This window comes from Lolium rigidum, chromosome 6, assembly GCF_022539505.1.
Source record: "Lolium rigidum isolate FL_2022 chromosome 6, APGP_CSIRO_Lrig_0.1, whole genome shotgun sequence".
Lineage (NCBI taxonomy): Eukaryota > Viridiplantae > Streptophyta > Magnoliopsida > Poales > Poaceae > Lolium > Lolium rigidum.
The window spans coordinates 292,275,633-292,300,950 of NC_061513.1; the positions used below are offsets into that span (position 1 = coordinate 292,275,633).

Sequence of the window (25,318 nt, forward strand, 5' to 3'; positions counted from 1 at the left end):
GCGACTTAGTCATGGCGTTCATCGTCGCTCCGAAGGCAAGTGGTTCTGTCCCCGACGACGGTGCCGGCAGCCATGGCGTTGAGTGCATCTTCATCTTCGGTGGAGTGGGACTTGATGCTTTTTCCAGTTTCTTTTTGAGGTCCTTTGTGTAAAACTAGATGGCCTGATTGTATTTTCCTTTTCTCTTGAGGTTATCCATGTAAAAGGTTACCTCACCGAGTAAATGAAAGCAGTTGGACCCTTCGAGGTCCTTCCCATGTTCAAAAAAAAGATATTTTCTTAGGTATTGAATGGAGTTGTGGAACCACCTCCTATCTCTGGTGTCATGTCAAGAAAGGAAAGAAGTTTTCTTTCGAAAGATAAAAATAAAAGAAAAAATATTCCTTTTTCGAAATGAAGATGTTGTTCTTCACATATTTCTTCAGGGTTGATCGAGCTTCCCGAACCTAATTATCAACCAGATGAGGAGGGATGAGTAGGAGATCCCAAATACTCAAAATTCCATCGGGTTCTTTTTCGATAGAAGATCGTTGAGTTCTTAAAGATTAGATATTTAGTTCTTATTTTTATAGGTTTCATTGAAATAGATCCTCCTAGGCAACCTATGGTAACCTCCAATCCCCATAAAAGAAGAAAGTAGAATATGTGGAAGAAAAGGCACACTTTCCCTCTTCTATTGCTTAAGGATAAATAAATTTGCAGCCTGCCAAATCTCGAATTGAAAAACTTGATGCCTCGATGCGCTAAATTTTATATCCAGTTGCCCACTTCAGCGTGCTAGGTTATTACGTTGGTTAGAGCATCTCCACATGTGTCACCAAGTGTCCAGCAATAAAACCCTAGATAAGGCCTTCGAAAATGCCGGCAAAACTACTATGGTTTAAGGGGTGGCCGCCCACACTGGCATCATCCAAAATAGGCATCAAGCGTGTTTTTTCAATTTAGGATATTTACATAAAACTTTGGATAACAAATAGTCTTGGACAATAATATTATAACTCTACTCATTAGTTTTTTTTAGCACGCACTAGTTTTTTAGCACACAGGTTCTATATTCAAATGGATACATCTCATTCATCACAAATTTGATGGATCTTGTTCATCTTGTCCTAGTTTTCATCGCTAGCTTTTAGAAGATCAAAACTGCGTATTCCAACCTTTTATTCTCATCCTCCAGTTCTTTTTTGGAAAGAAATATGATATGGGAAGCTCCAACGGTGATTTTTTAAATAATTAGAACCCAAATATGTGTTCATAGGACTTAAACCTGAAAAGTTGGATTTTAACACTTCTTTTTATCCTCCCATTTCCTCTTCTCCTCTATGAGTAAGTTCCCCTTCTCCATCTTGCACCTACCACGTACTCAATTCGAGATTTCTCCTTGCAATTCTCCTTTAATTTTCCATGTTTTGCTCCAACACACGTTTCTCATTGATATCCCCATCCAATTCTTCACACACCCTAATAAATTGGTGTATTTCTTGTTCACCTTTTTCTTTTCTTCAAACAAATTCTTAACGAGCTCAACATTTTGAATTTTCACATGAATTTGAGAATTGTTGCATTTCTTACACGCCCCATAAAGAAGTTAGTGCATGTTGGCATGTTGACATTATGAAAAAGAATAAACAACTTATCACGCTGCTAAATCGAAACAATATCGCATACTACTTATATCGTGCTGGGAAGAGGCATAAAACTGGCAACATGTGTTCGTCCTTCGGAAGCAATTGCTTTATTCGGCAAACGGTCGTGCATGTGGCAACGCGGGGCACCGGGTCTGATTTAGGATCGACAATGCCAGTTTCAGTGCATAGTCCATCTCGGGGTACTACACGTCGACGAAAATAGCTAGAATTGTGAGCTATGCACACAATTATTAAAAATGCCCTAAATTGACAAGACTCGCTTGCTAAATTATGATCCTGCATTTTGTAATAAAAAATGTTTACCGAGGTTGAAATCCTTGGAAGAAAAGGATGAATCGAAATATGCTTTGCATAATACTCTTAGCAAAACAGTCCCTATTGTTCAGACACGACACGACACAACCCGGGACTCTTCTTCTCCAAACATCCATCCAGCCTCGTCGCCGGCGACCTCACCCGCCGTCGCCGCCGAAGATGCCGGTGAGGGTGGTCGACACCGCCACCCCTTCGTCGCAGCCTTCTTCAGGTTCCGCCCCGCCCTTCGCCCTCGCCTCCCCTCTCTTTGTGACGCACTCCATCCCCGTTCTGTTCGTCATGCGATTCCCAGCTCTAGATCCGACCCGACCCGACGCAAGCCTGGTCTAGCACCCGTGTAGGATCGATCCAGCCCGTGATTTCTCTGGATTTGTCTTAGGTTGAACTGGAGAGCGTGAGTAATTTGGTATTGGTTTAGGATTTGCATCCTCCTGACTGCGTAAGCAGGCTGCTGTAATTCGGCCGCTCGTGCAGTGCAGGGCGTTATTGTGATTTGGAGGGTTCGGATTTCAGATGGCGCTGCTGAATTTTAGCTCGAGTGCCAGCCGAGAGTATTGGGCTGGAACTGATTGGTTTCAGCCTCCATTTTTTTTTTCTGATTCTGTGTTAACTGTTTAAGGAAGCCTCCTGGATAATCCGGTGCCGCAAATGTTTGATCATTCACGAGTGTGAATGTTTGTTCCAGTGTGAGAGGTCCTGAATGTATTCAGCATGTGAAAATCTGCTTTATTTGATAGTCAAGTTGCCGTCTTTGGAAAAAAGAACAAGGAAACACAATCGAGATCTTGTTCTTGCAATAACAAGTTGGTCCACGCTTTTGCATCGGGTGTTTGAAATCAACATTGAATAATTAACGTTGCCATTGCATTTTGGTTCCTCCTACAGACAACATAAATGTTTTTTTTTGCTCTGCGGCCTTACCTGTCTTTAGTTTATGGGTCTTGTCTAGTTTGGTAGCTTGTCGCATAACACTGATATGAAATTCTCGTTGCAGGTCAAGATACAAATGCTGCGCAGCCTTCTGCTCCTAGCTGTTCACTCTTAACTGCTGGAAGAGTACGTTTCTGGTGCCATTATTTGAAACTTCGATTAAGATGGAACAACTGAAGCTTGAATTCTTATCAAAAGGCCTTTGTCCAAAACAGCAGTTATCATGCAATGTTGCTGATTTTTGTTGACCACCGTGTGCTCTAATAGAGCAGAAATGTGAAATATATATTGCCTGTGTTTCCAGGGCAATGGAAAACATTGCCCTTTGTTGTGTATGTTGTGAAGTAGTGGGAGAGTGCTGTTGATGCTCCAGTTTTCTTTTTTGCTATCCTCGAATATGAGCTGTGGTGTTCATGTTACTGTTGATTCGCCTAAATGTACTAGCACATTTCGTCCAGTGTTTCGCAGGAACTCAGAATGTTTCAAGTCTGCAGAAAGATGAAGCATGGAAAGTCAATGTGCGTATCCATGGCTGTGATCTCGAACAGGGGTATTTATGTGGAACGATGGAAGCTCTTAATGTCCCCTTAGCTGATACACCTGTAAGAAACCTGTTTCTTCTTCCACTTTAACTCCCTTACTTCATATGCTATCATCATTTCTTTGAAAAAACATTTATATAAAGATTAGTTTTTGTAAATCCACTATTCATTTGCGTATTGTTATCACTATCTAATTTTCATAGCCAACATGCATTTATTAGATGTACTAAATAAATTATGGGTCACCATAGAATTTCTTAAATGAACTAGAGAAAGAAATGTACTGCTGCAGAGGTGGACTTATTTCTCTTAGAAACGGAAAACGGGACCTGAGAGGCAGTGACCCCTGGCCCTTCCCCTAAGAAGCCAGATATTGCACCTAGAACTGAGCATCCTCCGAGGCAGACCGGATTTTTGAGGTTTTCTATACAAAATTGCAATTCATGAGAAGAAATATAAAAGCCATGAAATGACATATTGTTTTTAGAAAGGAGAAAGTGGTATTATTCAGGTAATTGTCAGAAGGTTTTGGGTTTATAGGTGATCCATTATTTTTTCTCAAAACGTTGTAGTTTATGTATTATCCCTTTCTGTTACTTTATTTCATCCACTTTAACTTTGCTTATTGGTTCTCTCTATCCATAGGTGGTGACATTTTGGGAGGGGGAGATAGTTGATGCTAAAAACTATACATTTTTCACTGGCAAGTGGGAAGCATCGTGAGTATTTGATTCTATGCTAATGCCATCATTTACCTTTCTTCATACATATATGTCCTGGTTCAGGATAACATTCCAAACTTACTCCTGGAAACATAATTCTTGCTTCTGTTTTGCAGAGCAGAGGATGATGTAAGGCACTGGTCCAAGTTCGAATCATTTACCCCTCTTCTGGTAACCAGTTACCTTAATTGGTATAATCAGTCAACATGAATTCGAGAGAATACATTTCTCATATATGTTTCTCTTGCAGAGTCAGATTGAGACAGATGGTGGCAAATCTATGGACCTTAGCAACTATCCTCATATATTTATGGTACTGCACAAACCTGATATGTTCTTATGCCTAAGTGTCACATCTTAAAATTCTTATCTGATATTAGCTTCCAATTTTCTAATGTAACCTGTAGAGATGGAAAGAGCAGTACTTTGTGAATGTTGGAGTGGACTGTGGGTTGACCATAGCGGGTTTCTACTACGTCTGCTTTTCTTGTAAAGATGGATCCATCAGTGGCTTTTATTACGACCCAAACAGCAGGTAATCAATATTTTGCTGTGGTTCACTTATTGCGAATCTACTATGGATTTTTTTAATTAGGAAGTTGTCTTTTGTTCTCTTTATGTGCAGTCCATTTCAGAAGCTTGAGTTGAAGTGTACCAATGAGAAACAATCTGGGTTTACCTTTTCTTCTTATGAGCTGCAGTGACAATGTATTAATCTAGTATCTGAAGTGGCAGGGTTTACACTGGCGCCTTTCTGCACTTGCCCATATGAACATATACCGTGTGTGTAGTGAAACCCAGTCCCTAATGGTCCAGTAAAGAGATGATATGTCATGTATGTATGGCTGTACCAGTGAATGTTGTGAGATCAAACAATTATGTAACTTATCTTTTTCCAATCTCAATGTTCTAAAAGTGAGTTATCAATTTTGTCATTATGTAAAGTTGACCTGTGTAATTTGCTTTTGTGTCGACCATAATATGGTTGTATCGAAATTCAGTTTGATATGAATATGGAGGCAGTTGCTCATTTAAAGGCATGATTTGTGCCTTTTTTTTGCATAAGTTAGCTGTAGAGTTGATTATTTTTGGTTCAGTTATTGTAAATGTAGAAATGTAATCTCTGATAGAACCATAGTGCCGAGGTTTGTCTGAAGAGAATATCAATCAAGATCGCAGTCGTTTACTTGTAAACTTTCTTGTACAAAGGTGTGGAAATTTCCTTTCGGTTTCACTTGTAATACACATTACACAAGATGTTTTCACTATAATGTTAATTCTATGAACAGAGTATACTTGGGGCACGCTCTTAGTCTTTGCCTCCAAGGGTCTATATTGTAAGGTGAACAAACTCTACTAATGCCGTGTCACTCTGATTTGCTCCAATTAGTAGTTAATTATCTAATGAATAGAACTCTTCTGCATCTGCATGTCATAAGTTTCCTGTTAGCTAATATAATGTTCAAATAATAATGTTGTGCAGACAGGAGCCACCCTTGCACACCTGGTGAAGATTACCTTCGTTTGGACAAGGATGTGTAGACACTGGGACAGGAGGTGATTCTTCTCTCCCTCCATGCAGGAACCAGGAAGAGATCTCCTTTGACCTCTGCATCAAAGGCCTTTCGACATTCTCGCTCCAGGCTTCCAACAGATTTAGGACAGCCTCGGTGATGCCTTCCGCAAGCGCTTCGTCGTCTTCTCCAGGCTCCAGCTTCAGCATAAGGTATCTATTGACTGATACTATTTTCTCTACCGCGCGACTTCTGTCGATGTTGTATGCTACCATTGTATCTTGGATTCTAGAAACCATCTTTAGGCCAGCCTGGTATACTGTAGTGCATGACTTTCTGAATACTCCGGTTGTTGATTCAGGGAGTTCTTTGTCGACGATTCGGCCTTTGTTTTCGATCTCTGGCCCATATTCTAGTATCGGTGCGAACGTCACAGTCTTCTGCTTGGACGTTCTGACACGGAGCTGCTTCGATTCCATCAGCATTTCGTTGGCTTCCTTCATTTCTGACTCGAACCGGCTGCTGACCTTGAAGAATGGCTGTTCCTGGCGCGCGTTGGGGCTCGGGGCTGGCGTGTTCTGCCTTGATGGGACTTCCATGTACACCTCAGGTTCGTGTGCCGACTCAGCAACTACAGTTCACGTGAAAATAAACATTTATCGGGATTCAATCATCGCACTGGAACTATGCTGGAATTGATGTCTTGGCTGAATTGAAGGGGAGGTGTTAAGGCATGCGATAATTCAGACAGACATACATGAAGTTGGGTGGAGAGCTGTGCTTGGTGTCCCAAGGTGCTCATCAGCATCGTGTAGTTCCCCCCTGCTGTAGCCATCGTCCAAGCCAGGACCAATACGTGGCGTCCACATCATCATCTCCTCGTGCGCGGGGAGCTTCTTCTTGTGGTGCAGCAGATGCATCCACTTCTTAGCCTTGCTCTTCACCTTGCCCAACACCGGCTTCTTCTGGCTCCCGCCTGGGGTCCGCGGTGACCCCGTGGGGCTCACCGGTGGCGCTCGCGGCGAAGGGCTCACTTGCAGCGCCCTCAGTGAAGGGCTCACCAGAGGCGCCCGTGGCGATGGGGTCGCCAGCGGCACCAGCGGTGAAGGCCAATACCGTTGTTGCTCCTCCCACTCATCAAAGGGAATTTGGGCTGCAAGCAAGCAACCAAATGGCCACCTGGGTTAACCAACACAGGCTTTTCATCCCTCAACAGGTGAGCACCAAAATATCATTGCAGAAGTACTTTTTGGAAGAGAATGACAAGAAATTTGTATCAATGCAATGCAACTAGTCAAATCACCATGAGAAATCGGAAATGTATGTGTGGGGAAGATGGAATTCCGAAGAAAGATCACCTCTGAAACCAAAGAAAAATCTCGTACCTTGTTGGACGATGACAGGGTCGCTTCGCTTGGTGCTGATCCCACGCTTCAGTTTTCTGAGTTCGTTCATGTTTCTGCAGGAAACAAAAAAGCTGAACGCCGGCAGGAGCTGGAGCCTGCTTTACCACGGGATGTTGCGCAGGTAGGAAAAAAAAGGCAGGAAGGTTGGTTCTGCTCGACCTATATCCTAAAGTTGGTAAAGCTGAGAGTTGCCAATTTTGTTTCGGGGTTATAGCGGCAACAGGGGTGGATTCTGGGAGGGGAGCGGTTGGGTCTCGCCGTGCTATTTTTGGGGCGGTGTTTGGTGGTCAAGAGGCCTTTTGTGAAGAAGAGACCTCCAAAACTGTTTGCATGTGTTTCATAAGATCATTGCACTCCTTGCTCCTGGTGGCTGCATTTAATAATGTCCGTTCTCGGTTAAGAGTTGCATCCTATGTACAATTAGAAAATCTCATTTGCAATCCATGTGTAACTGAAAAAATATCAGTTCTGACCTATATGAAATGAAAAAATATATGTTGCGTCCCACATGCAACCGGGAAAATCTTAGTTGGGTCGCAGCTAAAAAAATCTCAGTTGTAAACCACATCAAACCACATGTAACTAGGAAAACTTCAGTTGCGACCCGCATGTAATCGGGGAAAAACTCAGTTGTAACCCGTATGGCCGTATGCAACCGTGAAAGTCTTAATTGCGACCAACATGCAACCGGAAAAATCTTAGTTGCGACCCAGATGCAACCAAAAAAATCTTAGTTGCGACCAATATGCAACTTGAAAAATCTTAGTTGCGATCCACATGCAACCGAAAAATTCTAAGTTCCGACCTACATGCAACTGTTAAAAAAATCTCTGTTTCAGCTTACATGCAACTTGAAAAATTCTCAGTTGCACAAATTAGAAAATAACCCAATGGACCAGGACATTTTTCTATGTCGCTATTTTTTTTTTTGGTGCAAAGAACAAGCAGTGCACACAAAAACAACAAAAAAAACCAAAAGAAAATGTTAAACGCCATGCTACAAGGCACGCAGCCACGACAAAGTAGCGCACGAGCGTGAAGAGCCCATGAAGAAAATGATACCCGAGGCAAAAAAAAGCAACAGTGTACAAATCTTGATACCCTTATGCAATACACTAGGTGACTGAGATTTAATATATCTCAGGCGCCTGGTTTTTAGCAATTCCGTATATTATATGCATTTAGAGGACCCGTTTGTATATTACATGCAGATTTAGAGGGTTTAGATGGAGTATATTATATGCATTTCATATTATGGATGTTGTTATTTTTTTGGTTTACAAATTTTAGTTTTGATAAAAAACAATACGCAACCTACTTTAGAAGGAGGAATTATTTATGAGGACCCGTCTGTATCTCAATCGATAAAGAGTTTTATTGACTCTGTTCTAAATGAAAAAGATCTACAGCAAGAAAATCGAGTAAAATACACAGGAAGTACTCAAACTTGTTAGTGGGGTTCGACTAAGTCACCGTACTCTAAGAATACATGTTTACGGTCAGTAAAGACGGTCAATGCGCACAGAGACGGTCACTGGTGGAAGCAGCTGATGGTATTTGCTGACGTGGCACGCTCTTGACCCACATGTCAATGGTTCCACCAGTGTATTTTTTTATAAAACCACCTGACCTCTGGCATGCATCCACTCAGGTGATTTGTTTTTGCAAAACTGGCAGATGGTGGTGTGTCCCACTTCCTCTATCTCAAACCCCGTCCAATGGTCAAAAATGTCAACCACGAGGCTCCCGTCTCTGCAGCCGGTCAGGCTCGCCGGTGCCTCCCCATCTCCGCTGCCGGTCAGGCTCTCCACGCCGCCTCCAAATGCCCTGTGGCCGCACGCGAATGGCAGCGCTCCGGCCACCGCATCCACCCTCTGCCTCCCGGCCAAGCAGGACGCCACACGACGGCGACGCTCGGAACTGCCAGGAGGTCTCTCCGCCAACTGTCCAGGGGTCACGCCGCGCTCGGTGGACGCGGCACTGGGCGCCAGGGAGGCTGGGGTGCCAGGCGCGTCACTTTGTCCTCGGTCGAACGGCCATGGCGGGCATGTCGGGTGGATTTCGTCGCCGTCACTTGCAGCGCAGAGGAGCTGTCCGAGGACGGAACCAACACCGGGAACCTGCGCCGCGTCCGGGGCTGGGGTCCAGGACGCCAGGGGAGCTGGGTGGTGCGTTGTCCCGGCGGACAAATCGCACAGTCCCGACGCCATGGACGGCCCGGGGGAGCTGCCTATCGCGTCTAAGGCAGCCGCACCATTCTGTCGCTGCCCGAGCGAGGAGACGGCTACGCGCATGCTCTTCCGCTCCGAAGCCGACGTTGGCCATATCGGTGGAGGCGAGGACGGTGAGGTCCATCTCCTGCACGCGGCCACGCCGACCACTTCCTGAGAGCGAGAAGGAGAAAGCCGCAAGTAGGGGAATGGCCGTTTTGCGGAAAGAACCTTCTATGTTTGCTTTTTCCGTGTTATAGTGTCAATGTCGAGACATGTGGGTTCCACGCTTGCCATGTCAGCAAATACTGCCGGCTCCTGGCACCAGTGACCGTCTTTGCGCACACTCATCGTCTTTAGTGACCGTAAACACGTATTCTTTGAGTACGGTGATGGAACTGAACCCCACCGACAAGTTTAATGACTAGCCATGTATTTTACTCCAAGAAAATCTTAGCGAACCAGACTTGCAAAGATTAATACTCCCTCCGTTCCTTTCTAATAATACGATTATGATACCAAATATGGTGCCTCAGTTTAACTCTTCCAAAAATCCATCCAGCTACGGCATCTGCATGACGGCGATCTCAACGATCTCCGCTGCAGCAGACGGACATTCTCTCTTCAGCCGCTGAAAACCGTCAGTGGCGACGAACGATCTCAGTGTACCAGCACAAGACAAGAACTCCATGCACGCCTCCTTCAGCACGGGGCACGCATGCCGCTCAGCGAGCGCGAGCATGGCGCCGACGGAGCCCGAGTCGACGCGCGCGCGCAGCGTCTCCCCGGACGCGAGCTTGAGCTTCTCCAGCCCGTACGTGTCCGCCGCCGCCAGCAGCCGCTCCGCCATGGTCGCCTCCACCGCGACCTGCTCGTAGCAATCGGATCGCAGTGCTTCCCTGTACATGAACTGGCGCATGGCCTGGAACACCTCCGCGTCCACGTCGTCGATGTGGAGTTCGCCGGAGGTGGCGTCCTGGAGTTCCGCCTTGAAGACGGGGGACATCGCCTCCAGCACCCAGCGGCGCGCGGTGAACGACTCCCCGCCAGCGTGGACGGTCACATTGTTTAAATTCTTGCTCCGGATGGCCTCTGCGAAAAGCCCGCGCGCGTCAAAGCGAGGCGGCTTCGGCGGCGCCGCCTCGGCTGCGACGGCGACCTCGTTGGCGGGCATAACCTGATCGACAGTGACGTCGCACAGGACGGTGAGGCAGTCGTCCACGAGGTGCTCCCCCTCGCGCAGCTCCTCGTTCCACCCGAAGTCCTTCCAGCCGGCCTCCTGGCCCAAGTAGCGGAAGCGCACATCACCCTGGGAGGCGCGGGCGCACGAGGTCGGCTTCCCGGCGGCGCCGAGCACGGTGATCCCGAACCTCGCCGTGGCGTCGCAGCCGGGGCTGCTGAGGAAGAGGGACGTGTAGCCGCGGTGCTCCTCGTCCCGGCCGTTCGGGTAGCACTCGATCCGCCAGTCGTGGCCGCCGACGCCGAACGCGGTCGAGGTGACCGCCGTGCCTGTGGGGACCGTCCTCCTCATCAGCTGCGTGTAGCCGTGGATCCGGAGCACGTGGGAGCCGGTGACGACCTTCCTCGCGGCGGCGACGGTGGACGCGGTGAGGTGCTGCCGGCCGGCGCCGCGCAGGGCGGACATCAGCGCCGACATTGGCATGATCGGCGGCATGATATGATGGAGCCGAAGTGTGTTTGTTCAGGGAGATGATCTAGAGTCGGTGCTATATATGTATGTATGGAAATGTATGGCCGAAGGTGCATATAAATGGAAAACCATAGAATGCCGAATCATGATGCATCTTAGCTCTAAACAAGGACGGCTTGGGCTACAATCCATACAACGATAGTGCAAAATCCTAGAGTATTTAAGTGCCAGAGCGCTTAAGGAAATTTACTTCCAAGATGCTATTTTTTGGATGATAAATTGGGGAGATCACCATCTCTAGTATGAAGAGCAATAGATGAAGGTGTCGGTGTCCTGAAAGAACACTAGTAGGAAAACACTATAGAAAGGAACGGAGGGAGTATTTAATAATATTACAAAACACACAAAATCACACATTATACCTAATACTTTAATTTATCTCGATATCATAAATTAATCCGTGGGGGCACAAATTTTTTTTCCGAGGTTTAAGAGAATCTTGCTTAATCTGAAATAGCATTCCAAATAATGTTAGATTTAAACTTGGCATTGCATGCATGTCTTTATCAATTATTGATGTGTTAGAAATGTATAGAAAATAATGCTACATTTCATACTTAGCCATATTGTAATCATGGATAAATATAAAAATAAATTGCTTAAGTCTATCTTTTGATAAAGTAATTAGAAATAAATATAAAAGTCTAGTATACATTACTCGACTTGGACCATGGCTGCGAGAGATGAAGTTAAAATCATATCACACCTTTTAAACATAAGACTTGAGGCACTTGAAGAAAATGGCCTCTACCAGGTCGTGCAGTTCTTTCCTCGAGAGCGAGAACGGGATAAGGGTCTGCTCCCATCTTGTTAGGTACATAGTTGTTTACAAAGCTTTAGAGTATACATACGAGAAATGCCGGTTTGTTTCTTGGGTATGCGCACAGACCAGTTCGCAGCCAAGGTGGCGCCTCCGCTTCCGCCTCAGTTTGACGCGCACGGGCTTTTCGCGGAGGCCATCCGGAGCAAGAATTTAAGCAACGTGGTCGTCCACGCCGGCGGGGAGTTGTTCTCCGCGCGCCGGTGGGTGCTGGAGGCGCTGTGCCCCGTCTTCAAGGTGGAACTCCAGAAGGCCACATCCAGCAAACTCCACGTCGATGTGGACGCGAAGGTCTTCGAGGCCGGCCATGCGCCAGTTCATGTACAAGGAAGCGCTGCGATTCGATTTCTACGAGCAGGTAGAGGTGGAGGCGACGAGGGCAGAGCGGCTGCTCGTGGCGGTGGACAGTACAGGCTGGAGAAGCTGAAGCTCGCGTGCAGGGAGACAATGCGCGCGTGCGTGGACTTGGGCTCGGTCGGCGCCATGCTCGCGCTGGCGGAGCGGCATGGGTGCGCCATACTGAAGGGGGCATGCATGTAGTTTTTGTTTTGTGCTGGTAATCTGAGATCGTTCGTGACCACTCATGGTTTTCAGTTACTGAAGAGAGAATGCCCGTCTGGTGCAGCGGAGATCGTTGAGATCATCATCAAGCAGATGCCGTAGTTGGATGTACTGGAAGCTAAACTAAGCCACCATATGTGCTCCTTCCATAACGGCTTAGAGGGCGATTACACATTTCGAGAAAAAAGTTTAACTGCAAATTTGATCAACAAAATATAAGATCTATACCACAAAAATTATACCATTGGATTCATATTTAATAAATATCAATGGTATAATTTTTTTGGCATATATCTTATATCTTATTGATCAAATTAGTAGTCAAAGTTTTTTCTCGATATACGTTTTTTTTTTGAAAATGGTGATTGTATTAAACTCAGCTCAAGATTCGATTACAGGAAGTTGCGACCCTCTCCAACACACAGGAAGGAGTCGAGCCATACAAAACACCACCAGTACCAGTAGTATAGCTATGCCTAGCAAGTTCATGTGCCACAATATTATCTTGTCTATGTATTTTCTGAACTTTGAACTCTCGAAATTGCTGAAGACTCTCCCTGATGTCCATCACTATTCCCGCTGTTCTTGATCTATCCCTTTCCTGGCTTGATAGCTTTTTTATCAGAGATGCACAGTCACTTTGGACTACTAAACTTGAATGAACTGAGGTTAGTGCAAGCTTGGTGCCCTGCAAAAAGGCAATAGATTCAGCAGCTTCAGCATTCTCGCAGAAGGGGATGATGTCCCAGGATGAGACAATAGTATCTCCTTTTTCATCTCTGATTATAGCTCCCCAGGAGCCAGTATTTTTATTTGCAAGGAAACTAGCATCAACACATAAAGAGTGCCATCCAGCATCAGGCGGTTTCCAGTTGCAAGATTGTGTGTTAGAGTTAGATGGTGCATCCCGTATGTGAAGTTCAGAAATAGGCTTCTTCCCCTTGCAATCCTGGTATGCTGTTCCCTCCCTGATAGTAGATAAGGTCTGAGCATAATTTGATAAGAAAATAGCAGAGGCATTTATTCCTGCCTTCCCTTGGCCGAAAATGATGTCATTCCGGAGGTGCCATGCTCTCCACCACAACAGCATAATTTTGCTCTTTGTGTCTTCCTTTACTGAGCAAAGAATACCGATAGTCCAGTCGACTCCAGACTTTTGAAGGTCTCTGTCCGGAGGCAAATCCCAGTCGTCCCGCAGTCTGCACCGTAGAGCTCTGGCTTTAGTACATTGCATGGTAGCGTGATAACCATCTTCTGCTTCTGTACCACAAATTGTGCAGGTCGGGTCCGTGATCATCTTTCTAGAGTATCTGTTGGTTTGCACGGCCAGAGCATCCGTTGCAAGGCGCCAGGTGAAGATTTTAACTTTCTGTGGCACCTTCGCTTTCCAGATCACATCCCAAATAGGTCTATCCCCCTCAGGCCTGTTGCTGCTCTGCCCTGTGGTAATATCTCCATCATTTATCAAAGCAAGTTGTAAGCACTTCTCAAATATAAGTAATTGTTCATAAACCGGTACGGAAAGAGTATCACAATGGTATTATTGGGTCTTTTTGATGTTCCATATTTTGGAAATTTTGGTCGTCATTTTTACCATCATACTAAGTTTTTCATTTTATTTTAAGAGCACAAGCCTTATCTTCGTAGAAGAAGGAAAACATATTACAAGAATAAGCAAGCCGATGCTAACATCACTGATTGGAACTCAATTCCTCCCATACACACACTCACTCCAACGTACTAAAGCCTACACTCACGCTAAATCCTGACTCCCTCCTCTCTTAGCGATCTCCCATAGATGAAACTCTTCTCTGATTGACCCAATGATCTAAATTGGGTTCATATGTGTCCGAACATCGCCAAACACCCTGGCATTCCTCTGCTTCCAGAGCAACCATGCCGTCAGGATAATCAGAGAATCAAAGCGCATCCTATACAACTTCCTCGCTCTCTTCTGGGCTTTAGTCACACCAACTCTTCAGATTAGAGTTATGTTGCAGCTTAGGTATGTTCATGCTAGGACTACTTAGGACTATGAACCAAACCTGCCTAGCATAAGTACACTGCCTCGCTCTCCGATCCGATGTCCACGGCCTGTATTTCATCGATAACCAAGAGAAAATCTTGCATTTCAAAGGTGCAACACCTTCCATGTACGTAGATATGCTCATGATCCATCTCATGTTGCCATGGCAAAGCATGGCATAGGTACTTTTAGCTGAATAAACGCCAGACTCATAACCCTTCCTAGAACCCTTCCTGGAGATGCAGTCCCACAGAGTCGCATCTCTTCCTACCCTATCAACCTCCTCCCACATCCGGATGCAGTGAACATAGTTGCCGACAGTTAGCTCCATTGAGATGTCACTGATCCACGCATTATCTGTCAGTGCATCCGCATCCAAACGGGCATTCTTGCGCCATGTCGGATCAAGGGAAGTCACTGCCGGTGCAACCTCCTCTGCCATTGATCCAATGATTGCTCCAGAAGAAAATCCTCCTACCATCTCCAATAGTGAAAAGAACCAAGCTCTGAAACAGCTCGGACGCCTCAATGTCATGCAGACCTGGCAAACCCTGCCACGGTCTGGAGGGGTCAATACGCCGCAGCCAACACAACCGGTCAGGAAGGGACAAGCCCTGCAGCCGGAGATCCACAATCGAACTAAGGGCATCGTCCGTTTGCGTCTTCACGGACAAAAAACGCGCTCCAACGGCTAGACGCAAAACGTCTGCATCGTGGACCAAATATGCACCAGGAATGCGTTTGTGCGCGGACGTTTGCCTGTTTGAGCTGCATGGCATGCTCTCTCTCCTCCTTTAATGCAGGGAGGACCCATGTGCTGGCCATTCCTAGCCACAAATAAAATCTTTCCCTCTCTATCCTCTCTAATCATGCATGGCAGACCCTTGCGGTTAAAAAAATGCGTCTCTGCCGCTGGAGAAGGGGCAGACGCATGCAGATATGTGGACGTTTTTTTGTGTGTCCGTGCCCGGTGCAAATGGACATAAAAATGCGTCGCGCCGCTAGAGATGCCCTAAGTTCATAAGTTATACAATTTAGATAAAGATGGCTCCTTATAAATAATTCCTCCTTCCCAAAGTAGATTGCATATTATTTATTTTTGATAAGAGTCAAAATTTGTAAAGTATGTTAAAGTATCTACTCCCTCAGATCCATAAAAAGTGTAGAGAATTTAGTACTAAATTAGTAAAACTTTTGTACTAAGTTCTCTAGAGGGAGTAAAGAAACAACATCTATAATATGAAAGGCATATAATCCGTATTGTACGGCTGCTCGCAGTTTATCGATCGAGAACCTGTACAGCGTCGATCGACATGCTCCTATGTCGTGCCCTGGCTCCTATCTTTCCTATGCTTGGAGTCTTTACGCAAGTCTTCGACTTCCTTAGACACACTCGGGGGCTACTGACATGGGTATACGTGCAGCACCATGTTTATAAGGGCACCTTGTGAACTCGCACGTCCTGAACCAAGCTTGGAAAGCCACGCGCTAGCTCCCGCTTTTCCTTCCGTTGGCCACCGCGTCGCCGGCCGGCTCCGAGCCCGCGAGCTCACGCGAATCAGGCAAATCAATCAGCTCACGTGTAGTTAATGATCTTCCAAGTAAACCCACGCCCAGCGCTAAGAATATGATCTGTAGTTAATGATCTTCCAAACAAACCCACGTCCAATTAAAAGAAAATCAGGCGTCCGGCTGGTTTCTGGGGATTAAGATTGATTGCCACACGTAATTAGCTAGGAGGTTCCTTATTTTATATGACATGTCACCAATCCGTGGCAACACACCATCTCGACGGTTCATTGTCCATTAAAAGGTATCTCCTTGATGGTGATGGATGGATGGATTTGAACAAAAGCCATGGGCAAGAAATGGCGGGAGGCGAAAAGCGGCAGCGAAAAGGGCGCCACAGTTTCGAAATTTGAACAAAAGCCTGTAACCTTGGCCTCCTCTATAAATATGAGATGGGGTTGAACCAACGCGTGCGTCGTGTGTGACGACTTAGACTTTGACTCTTTACTCGTCGAGGAGAAGGGAGAGGGCACTCTGCCGTCCAAGTCGAGCTCTTCCCTCTCACGGTCGATTTGCATCAAAGTGCCTTTTGTTTGACCACAAGTAGCGAAATCAGCATATTATGGTTGGTTTACTAGACTAATGATGCATCCAGAAACTCGCCCAGCAGCAAGCATAACCTGTCAAGCACATTAATTGAGTTTTCATTGTGCTTGCCTTGCATTCAGGAAAGCCACATACATAGGGTGTATTCAAAATTATTAATTTTGGTGATGCTCTGTTGGTGATTTGAAATACCGACATACACATACAATTCACTGAGAAAGTCAAGGTCACTACTCAGACAATAGTTTAGTAAGCGAGGACTAAGTATTGTATGCATGTATCTCATCCGTAACTAGAATTTTTTTGATTCAGAAAAAAAAGGTTTCATATATAGCACACATGCAAGAATTTACAGATCTTGTCGGTTTAATGATCGACCTCTGTGCAGGCCTTCCCCTGTGCTTGACCCTATAAATTCATCTAGTCGGTTTAATGAGGCACACATGACATATATAGTGTATTTCAAATCAGCAAATTAAAACAGGATGGTCAACTCTAGAGCAGATTTAGCAAGAATAAATAGATCTCGAGCACTTCGACAGGACCCAACATGACACGGCAGGCAACAACTGTGCATCTGCAATAGGCTATTGAAACAATATGGATACACAGCTGACTTTGCCTCAATGTTAAACCTGATTGATAGCTCTACAAATTCCCAAGAGAAAGGCTGATAGCAAAAGCCTAGAGGGGTCCCAGGAAAATACAGAATTACAACCTTGAAAAATTAAAGCTTGGTACCAAGATTCTTAAGTTCTAGTACCTAATGAAAAGTTGTAAATGCAAGACGAGGATGAAATGCTGTACATGCAAGACAAAACATGAAATCATTAACATGTTGGGGGATAAGGTAAAATAGTTTAAAAATTGGAGTACAACCAATATTTTAAATATTGTTCATCTGGTCTTTCTATAAGTACCAGCAAGATAACTGTCAAGCTCTTTTATAATGGAACAACTATGTTCTGCATCAAGCCTTCAATCTTTCAAGGCGCAGGCAAGAACCCAGCAACATGTTTATACCTATCACTAGACTGAAGCTTGAATCTACATGCAAGTATCGTACAACAACAATGGTAGTGAAAGTTTAACACATTTCTGGTATATTTACGGGATCTTCAAAAGCAATCAGGTGTACCACAAGCAAGGAGACAAGTAGGCAACTCATAAAATGAATCCAATTGACACATGCTCTAAAGACTGTATTACCAAAGGACCATATTATGGTTTAAAATATGAAACACAATACCGTTAACATAGTTTCCACAAGGCACATTATCACAACATCAAACTAGGCTACAAATTGGAGGTCCACGTCCATCCATCAGCAAATAAGAAATAGACCGGACCAGGATGATGTACTCACCGGCGTACAAGGGTACGAGGGTCACCTAGCAGTAGCAGGTCGGCCTCTTTGTCATGGCGGCAGTAGAAACACATCTAGAGGAACAACGCCAATGCCTCGTCCTTTGCAATACAAGGAACATACATCAAATAGAAGCCACACATTAAATGATTACACTTATTTTATTTATCTCAAGTACAATGCTAGCCATCAGGCCCAGAATATGCAGGAAATGAATCAACGGCGGTAGCAAAATAAGAATGTGTTCTACTAGGAGCAGCAGGGCACCATCTGCTCGTGCTTTCCTTTCAACTAATAAATACTCACCCAAAACAATTAAGACAATAAAATGAAGTAATAAAATACAAACAAGACCAGCCATCTTGGGCTCCCTGATCTTCTCAACCTTGCCCTAACACCTCCTTCAAGTTCTCCATGTCGGGGATCACCTAAAACATCAAGGCGTAGAACAAGACCATGGCTCATCTCACGACAGCAGGACCCTGGAGGTAATGGAGGTAGTAGAGGTCCAAGGGTGGCCATGGCCTACCACCTCGTGTGAGGGGAGGGAGGCCACAAACAACCCAACAACGAATGGTCGGGTCATGCCGGATCCAGCCAGCTCCAGCTACACTTCTACCCTGCTTCCCTACAAAGTATAGATGGACATTACCATCGATTAAAATAACAAGACCCCAAAGTCATAACAAATTATAAAAGTTGACAGAGGAAAATAAATGAATACTAAACAAAACATGTTAATTCCAGTATCAAAGATGACTAAAGTAGAGTCCCAAATTTATGAACTACACGAGTCCATATATCATTTATTGAGTTAGTTAATAGCATTTGTTGCACATCCATGTATAAAGAACTGACATCCAACTCAATGATGACCTCTGGGGTGAAATTTAAGGATATGTTCTAGATATATGCAAATATGCACAAAAATCTATAACTCCAACATCAGGCTCACATGCATCAGTGCCTTTAGTAGTGTGCATGGTTGTGATAGCACATAACATCTGGTAGCTGGCCAGTGACAGGAATAAACTTGAAAATAGCATCTGGTAGCTGACCAGTGACACAAATAAACTTGAAAATAACACTATTGTAGAATAAATATTGGTCGATAAAGATTTTAATTGACCACTTAATGATCTAGTTCCGGTTGCAGTAACAGTGGTTGAAATAAATTAACAAAATCCACATATTATGGTTCATTTACTAGACTAAGGGTGGATCCAGAAGCTCCATCAGCAGCCGGCAAGACTGTCAAGCATATTGGGTGAGTTTTCATTGTGCTTGCATTCAGAAAATTCATGTACAAAGGGTCATTACTAAGTATTCATAATTACTAACTTGGCACCATTCTATTAGTGTTTTGAAATATCCGATGAGGATATACAGTTCACTGAGCAATCCAAGGTCATTAGTCAGACAACAGTTTAGTAAGGAGGATTAAGTACTGTACGTTCTATATCTCATCCATCATTACAAATTTTTTGATTCAGAAAATAAGATTTCCTATTGTTGCCAATTACAAAGTAAATTTATCTACACAATATACAGTTAGAAACATCATGTTCCTGCAAGTAAAGAAGTTGCACATGTCCTTCAAATCTTGCCAAGAAAATTTAGAAGATGATGGGACACCTTGTCAATATATGTTAACTTTGGAAGACTTCGATTTAATTTTTGCTTATCTCTGATGCAAAATCTGTTGTTAGCATACTTGCAATTTACAAGGATCGTGGCTTAATACTCACAACAATGGACACTAAGGGTATCTAAACTATGTTATGTACCTTCACAAACATGCTCAAACTTCCCTCAGCTTTCATCCCCCAGAAAATATTAAACCAACACAAACAAGCTCAAACTTCACACCCAGTGAAAATCTCCGAACAACAAACGTGCCTTCTCCTGAAGAAAAGATTGGCTTGTAACATTTCAGACTGTAAGCGCAAGGAAATCTGGAACAATATTAGAAAAGTAAAGCAGATACAAACATGCCAACAACAATGATGCCCATGAATAACCATACTCTACTTCTACCTACCTATTGACATATACTTGATTACAGCAGCGAATCATTCTAAAGTGCATGAATCACTTAGTTGTGTATGTATAAACAACACAATTTAAGTAATCAAACTCAAAATAAAAAATAAAGGAATGTCCACTTCAGCTATATACATGGACACATAATATTGATAAAAAGTTATTGAATTGTACTCCACACGTTCTTGACCAAAGAAAAGCTTTCCTAAGCACTTGATAGGGGGATTATCACGTAGCATCACCAAAGTTAGTACAGAAACATCTTGGATGATAAGTGTGTATGTGTATGTCCATACCCTACAAATATAATAAAGGCTTAACCATTAAAGTACATTTCTTTCAGTTGAACTATATAATATATACAACTAGGGGCAGCCTGCAGCGCAGACTAGAGATCAGATCGAGGGATGGAGCATCATCCAACTACCAATCCAGAGACAAATCAATATCATATTTATATAAATGAGAAATTTCCAATCACCAAGCAGCACACATGCAGAAGGGAGACACAGGAAGAGTAGAGATGGAGGAACCTCACCTAGAGCAATGAGCGATGATCACCAGGGAGGAGATCGCAACCGGGGTCATGGTCGGAAAGAGAGATGGCGAGAGGACCATGACGAGGTGAAGCTCTTCGTTCCAGTAACCAGAGGTTGAAACAAAGAAAGATAAGCTCCAGCCATCCGCCTCTCTGTTTTCCTCCCTTATATTGCTCGGAAAACTGTACAAGACAAAAGGCATCAGAAGGTACATAATGTGGAAGGTTCCATGCTTAAAAATTTGACTAAATTTCTTAGCCATGATTCTAGTCCTAGTTGCAGGAGGAAAAACAAGTGAATTGGCGATAGGAAAGATAAATTGGTGATTACCAAACAATTAATTTATCCTGTAATATATCGTGACCTTTTACCCCGTGCCAATTCTCTGGAGTACCCGTTACAATGCATTTAGGCAAAGGCTTCCTACACCTACACATGGGAGAAACAACCAAGTTTACTTTCTCATACAAAATCCTCAACATCGGCGATTTAATGTCTGTAGTGGATCTAAAAGCTTTCATCAAACAATACAGATTTCTTTTAAGCACAATATAAGGAAAAAATCTCCATATGCAAGGAACAATCCACATGACTACATGAACACCCGTGCAGTATTATGGTAAATAATATTTTGTTGACTATCTCAGATTTCAGGAGAACCAATAATAAATTATAACTAACGACACACATATGCAATTCACCGGTGCCTACACGAGGACTCTAGTTCAAGAACACATGCAAAATGTGGCAATCCATTTGTTGATACCAAATTTCACCAGCAAGGCAAGCATGTTACTTCATGCAACTTCCTCTTTGTACGCAAATGAAAACAAAGCCAAAAGGAATTGTTGGACAGATAATAATTGGATTAAAAAATACGATAGCCTGGTTCAAAGTGTCTATGAGCGATCCATAAAAGACAAAAATTAATGACTTCATTGTGCAAACCTTGAAGTTTTGAGCCAGTGTAGGCCCAGCTTGGAGAAACATCAATAATGATGTATAGTTGGACTTGGGAAAGCTAGGGGCTGCCTACATATGCCTCTATATGCTTGTTCATAGGTATACTAGAGCCATCAGCAACATTGATAGTTTCAGTACTGCTCCAGCCTCCAGGAAGCATCAGAACTGGACTTGATAACTAAATCAGGTACCCTGTGAAAGTTCGCCACTCATCTATCTCAAGAAGTTGTCGAATTTCTTCAAACCATTGGGCTCAACATTAAATAGATCCAATAGCGGATATCTCATGCTTCTATTTGTATAACTATCATTCTGCACCTGTGAAGTTGGGATAACACTTCAGTTTCTGTCAATTAGTAAATTGTTCAGACAAAATATTATCAACTTTATGCAAGAAGTATGGATGGAGCTTTCTACACCTCTGCCAGTGGTCTTAAGGTGAAGGACTCCATAGTAGGACAAGCTTCAGTTCTCTGGCTTAGTAAAAAAACACAAGAAAAGAACAACATGTAGTTTTCTACTGTCAACTACTTTATCTAGTAACAGGAAGATGTCATGCAGGGAAACTTTGGAAGTAGCATATGTTTTCTAAAATTATGTAATTTGTATCAACTTTATGACACATTATCATGATTCTCTTAGATATTGAAAACACCAATTTCCCACGAGTAGATATTCGGGAAAGCACAAGCACATCCAACTGGAGAAGAACAGATCAAGGAATGGCCGGATAACTCACACTAGTTGTAGCTCGTTGAAGCCAGTGCGGTGCTTGACGATTTCAGACCAGCCGGGAGACTTCTTCAGCGTACCAAGCTGTAGAATGCCCCCAACGATTGGAACAACGAGTCCAGCACCTACCGCAGCAGCACCATCGCAAGGAAGAATAAGACCCATCTACATTCCCAATTGACAAGGACATGAGGAAATATTTCAGAACGAAGCAGCTGACAAAGGGGGATCAATCAGATTCAGTTCTAAATTCTATACCTCCTTGACGCTTCCGACGGCTTTGGAGCAGGATGACGAGAATTTGATGTTGGTACGAGTCGTTTGGGATGTGAATGAAATCACTGGCCTGCAAAACATACCAAAGCATCTGAGGTTCATGGTTGAGAGTTTTCTAGCAAAACAACACAAGCTAGAGTTTTTTTATGCAGATTTGTGGCTTAAACTATTCACCAGCACCATTACCTACACCTGCTATGAAGCTCATAAAACTCGAGCATGCCCAAAACAAAAATATTATATACTGATAGATGCTAAAAGAAAACAAAAAGATGTTGAATTTGGCAACAAAATTCCTCCCCACCACCCCATCAACCCTTCCTCACCACACCACACCATCCTCTAAACTAAATTTAAACAAGGCAGGAACCCCGCTGTTTTTGCCTTTCACGCACATCCTGCGTGCTCGCAGTATAGTGATCTTGCGGAGCGCCATCAGCACTGCCATTGTGCTCACAATAATGACAAACAATTTATTTAATAAAACCAAAAAGATGTTCAATTTGGCCACATAACTGCGGAATAAAAGAATATCCACATAACGGCAAGCATGAAACAATGAAGAAACAACTCTGAAACACAGAATTGTAAAATTTATAAATTGGACATCAGAATTGCAGATTTCACAGCATGGCACATGGAATGCACCAATCAGTCCCGAAAGATGGTGTGTTTTGTTTATGTTTTTCATCATTGTCCAGACCAAATACTATCCACAAGAAATAGTGAAGGCATTAGCAAGATCAAGGCCAAAGACAAAGGAATGGGAGAACCACAGAATAAATTATCAATCAAGAACATTGTCAAATGATCAAAGACTCACAACTTGCGATCACCGAAAGTTGTTCAATTTGCCCTCAGGATTGCAGAATGACAACACATAGCGACCGATCCATACAGTTTTTGTCAACGAACAAGCATGAAATAAACAGATAATTTGACATTAAAAATTAAATTTGAACCACAGAATCAGAGAACATCTATTTAGAAGGAAATCTGGCAGAACTGGATATCAGTATTGAAGATTTGACATAGCACATTGAGCACACCAAGCAGTCCTGAAAAATGGTGTGTTTTGTTACTGCTTTTCGCCATTGTCTAGCCAAGTTACTATCCAAAATAAACATATGAGAAACATAACAAGGTCAAGACCAAAAATAATGGCAAGGGAGAAATTTAGTTTGCAGAAATAACACAGAAGAAAACTATCAGTGAGCTCAAATATGATCCTAGACATCCAAGGAAGGATCTAACAACATTATCTCTCAAGCCTGGCAGGGCAAAGGATCTTAGGTGGCAACTACGATGTGTCGAGAAACAAGCCCTAATTTTATCATCACTGGCATGCATTACCACCCACTTAAGTAAATAAAACCAAACGGAAGAGACAAATATCTATGTTTAGAATTGCATCAGACATCGAAGGAAGGATCTCATTAACTCTCAAGCCAGTCAGGGCAAAAGCTCTTAGGTGGCAACTGCGAATGTTTTGAGAAACAATCCTTGATTTCATCATCATTTGGAGTGCAAAATATGATTGAAAATACTACGAACACTACTAAATCTGATTTATAGTAAACAATATGAACTAGGGAAAATAAAAAGGCTCAGGAATCCAAGGAAGGAATTAGAAGCATTAACTCTCGATTTGGGCAAGGCGAAAGCTCCTAGGTGGCAACCGTGAATGTTTACATAGGAGAATAATCTATTGTGAAAGTAAACAAGCAAGGTAACCGACAACCTAAATCCCCCTTTGGCAGCTTGTAATGAATCTTCTACCTATCCAATGAATGAAACGCAAATAATTTTTGCGTTTTCTAGGAAAAAAACAGCAACCTACGTTAAGGATCGACACAGAATATTAACATAGTTGCTGCAACTGAAGCTAGCATTCGTACCACAACATCATCAGGGAAAAAAGACAAGAACTGCATCAACAGAAAACATCATAATGTTTATCCCATAAGGAACAAACACATCCATGATGACTATAGAAATATATCAAAGAATAGGACAGAAAAACATCGGGCACTACACCATCACATTGGCAAGCATGAAATAAGATTTAAGAGAACAAAACCTTCAGACACCAGCAGCATTGTGTCATACACCAAACGCTAGAGTTAACCACTATGTATTCTAAGTATGGATAATCTTGTAACAACACATGCTATAATGAGGTACCAACATATGATCTCAACTTTCAGGCACGCAATTTTTCTGTGCGATAGAGCAACACAATCAAACACATCAAAATCTTTAGTATTCACTAACTGTCTGAAGAAGCAAATATCCGGATTGAACTTCTTTGACCTTAATGTTTTATGGGATTGTAAAAGGCATCCCTTTTCACCCCAGATTCCACAAAAGTATGGGCTCACCTTGTGTTCATTCTTATTGACACCATATATAGTCGTTGTTGTACACATCTGGTCCATGAGAACCTGCATAACGACGTTACCGGCGAAGGCCTCCTTCAGCATGTTCTGGAACCACTGCTTGGTGCAGTCCAAAACCACCTTGGTGTACATGCAAATATAAAGACTATAAAATTACACCATAATACAAATAGGAAATTTTGGCTAAGGACAAAAGCCATGCGCCCGTACTAGCTTTTATTAGCATCTTTTTTATGAAAGAAGAAACACATTGTTGGGCATCAGATTTATATTTTGAATCAGTTACTTAATGATCAATAAGTAGGATTTTTTTGATTCCATATATTAAAGTTCAGCTTGCATAGTCATATGCTAGCTCTTTACAAACAATGAAATTATAGATCATCATCATCGACTAGCTGTAGCACCTCCAAGAACAGTCGTCGTTGAAATAAGATGGAAAATGGCATGGCTTTGAAAGAGACATAATCTTGTGCTCT

At 43.3% G+C, this 25,318-nt stretch overlaps 2 protein-coding genes and 3 non-coding genes across 5 annotated transcripts; 1 reads left to right on the plus strand and 4 right to left on the minus strand.

Moving 5' to 3' along the window:
* The first annotated feature begins 2,044 nt into the window (after positions 1-2,044).
* Positions 2,045-5,093, plus strand: LOC124666670 (glucose-induced degradation protein 4 homolog). The gene is made up of 8 exons (XM_047204006.1): positions 2,045-2,175; positions 2,959-3,020; positions 3,353-3,496; positions 4,082-4,155; positions 4,275-4,329; positions 4,409-4,471; positions 4,566-4,693; positions 4,784-5,093. The coding sequence occupies exons 1-8, from the start codon at positions 2,124-2,126 to the stop codon at positions 4,860-4,862; spliced, it is 657 nt and encodes a 218-aa protein (XP_047059962.1). The 5' UTR covers positions 2,045-2,123; the 3' UTR covers positions 4,863-5,093.
* A 527-nt stretch (positions 5,094-5,620) lies between these two features.
* Positions 5,621-7,127, minus strand: LOC124664372. Its single transcript, XM_047201907.1, has 4 exons — positions 7,058-7,127; positions 6,774-6,825; positions 6,430-6,701; positions 5,621-6,303 (listed from the first exon to the last, which is right to left on the minus strand). The coding sequence occupies exons 1-4, from the start codon at positions 7,125-7,127 to the stop codon at positions 5,621-5,623; spliced, it is 1,077 nt and encodes a 358-aa protein (XP_047057863.1).
* Positions 7,128-23,043: 15,916 nt separating this feature from the next.
* LOC124668727 lies at positions 23,044-23,139 on the minus strand. The gene has a single exon (XR_006991820.1). It is a non-coding gene; the product is annotated as a small nucleolar RNA SNORD96 family (small nucleolar RNA).
* A 527-nt stretch (positions 23,140-23,666) lies between these two features.
* Positions 23,667-23,785, minus strand: LOC124668710. Its single transcript, XR_006991806.1, has one exon. It is a non-coding gene; the product is annotated as a small nucleolar RNA SNORD14 (small nucleolar RNA).
* Positions 23,786-23,848: 63 nt separating this feature from the next.
* Positions 23,849-23,964, minus strand: LOC124668950. Its single transcript, XR_006992011.1, has one exon. It is a non-coding gene; the product is annotated as a small nucleolar RNA SNORD14 (small nucleolar RNA).
* Between the last annotated feature and the right edge of the window lie 1,354 nt (positions 23,965-25,318).

Bases quoted from the DNA above. Each gene is read 5' to 3' on its own strand.
- LOC124666670 (XM_047204006.1), top strand. From the start codon at position 2,124: ATGCCGGTGAGGGTGGTCGACACCGCCACCCCTTCGTCGCAGCCTTCT. The intron at 3,497-4,081 runs GTAAGAAACCTG...CTCTATCCATAG, and splicing joins TCCCCTTAGCTGATACACCT to GTGGTGACATTTTGGGAGGG. The intron at 4,694-4,783 runs GTAATCAATATT...CTTTATGTGCAG, and splicing joins TATTACGACCCAAACAGCAG to TCCATTTCAGAAGCTTGAGT.
- LOC124664372 (XM_047201907.1), bottom strand. From the start codon at position 7,127: ATGAACGAACTCAGAAAACTGAAGCGTGGGATCAGCACCAAGCGAAGC. The intron at 6,826-7,057 runs GTACGAGATTTT...GCTTGCTTGCAG, and splicing joins CCCTGTCATCGTCCAACAAG to CCCAAATTCCCTTTGATGAG. The intron at 6,304-6,429 runs GTATGTCTGTCT...CGTGAACTGTAG, and splicing joins AGCTCTCCACCCAACTTCAT to TTGCTGAGTCGGCACACGAA.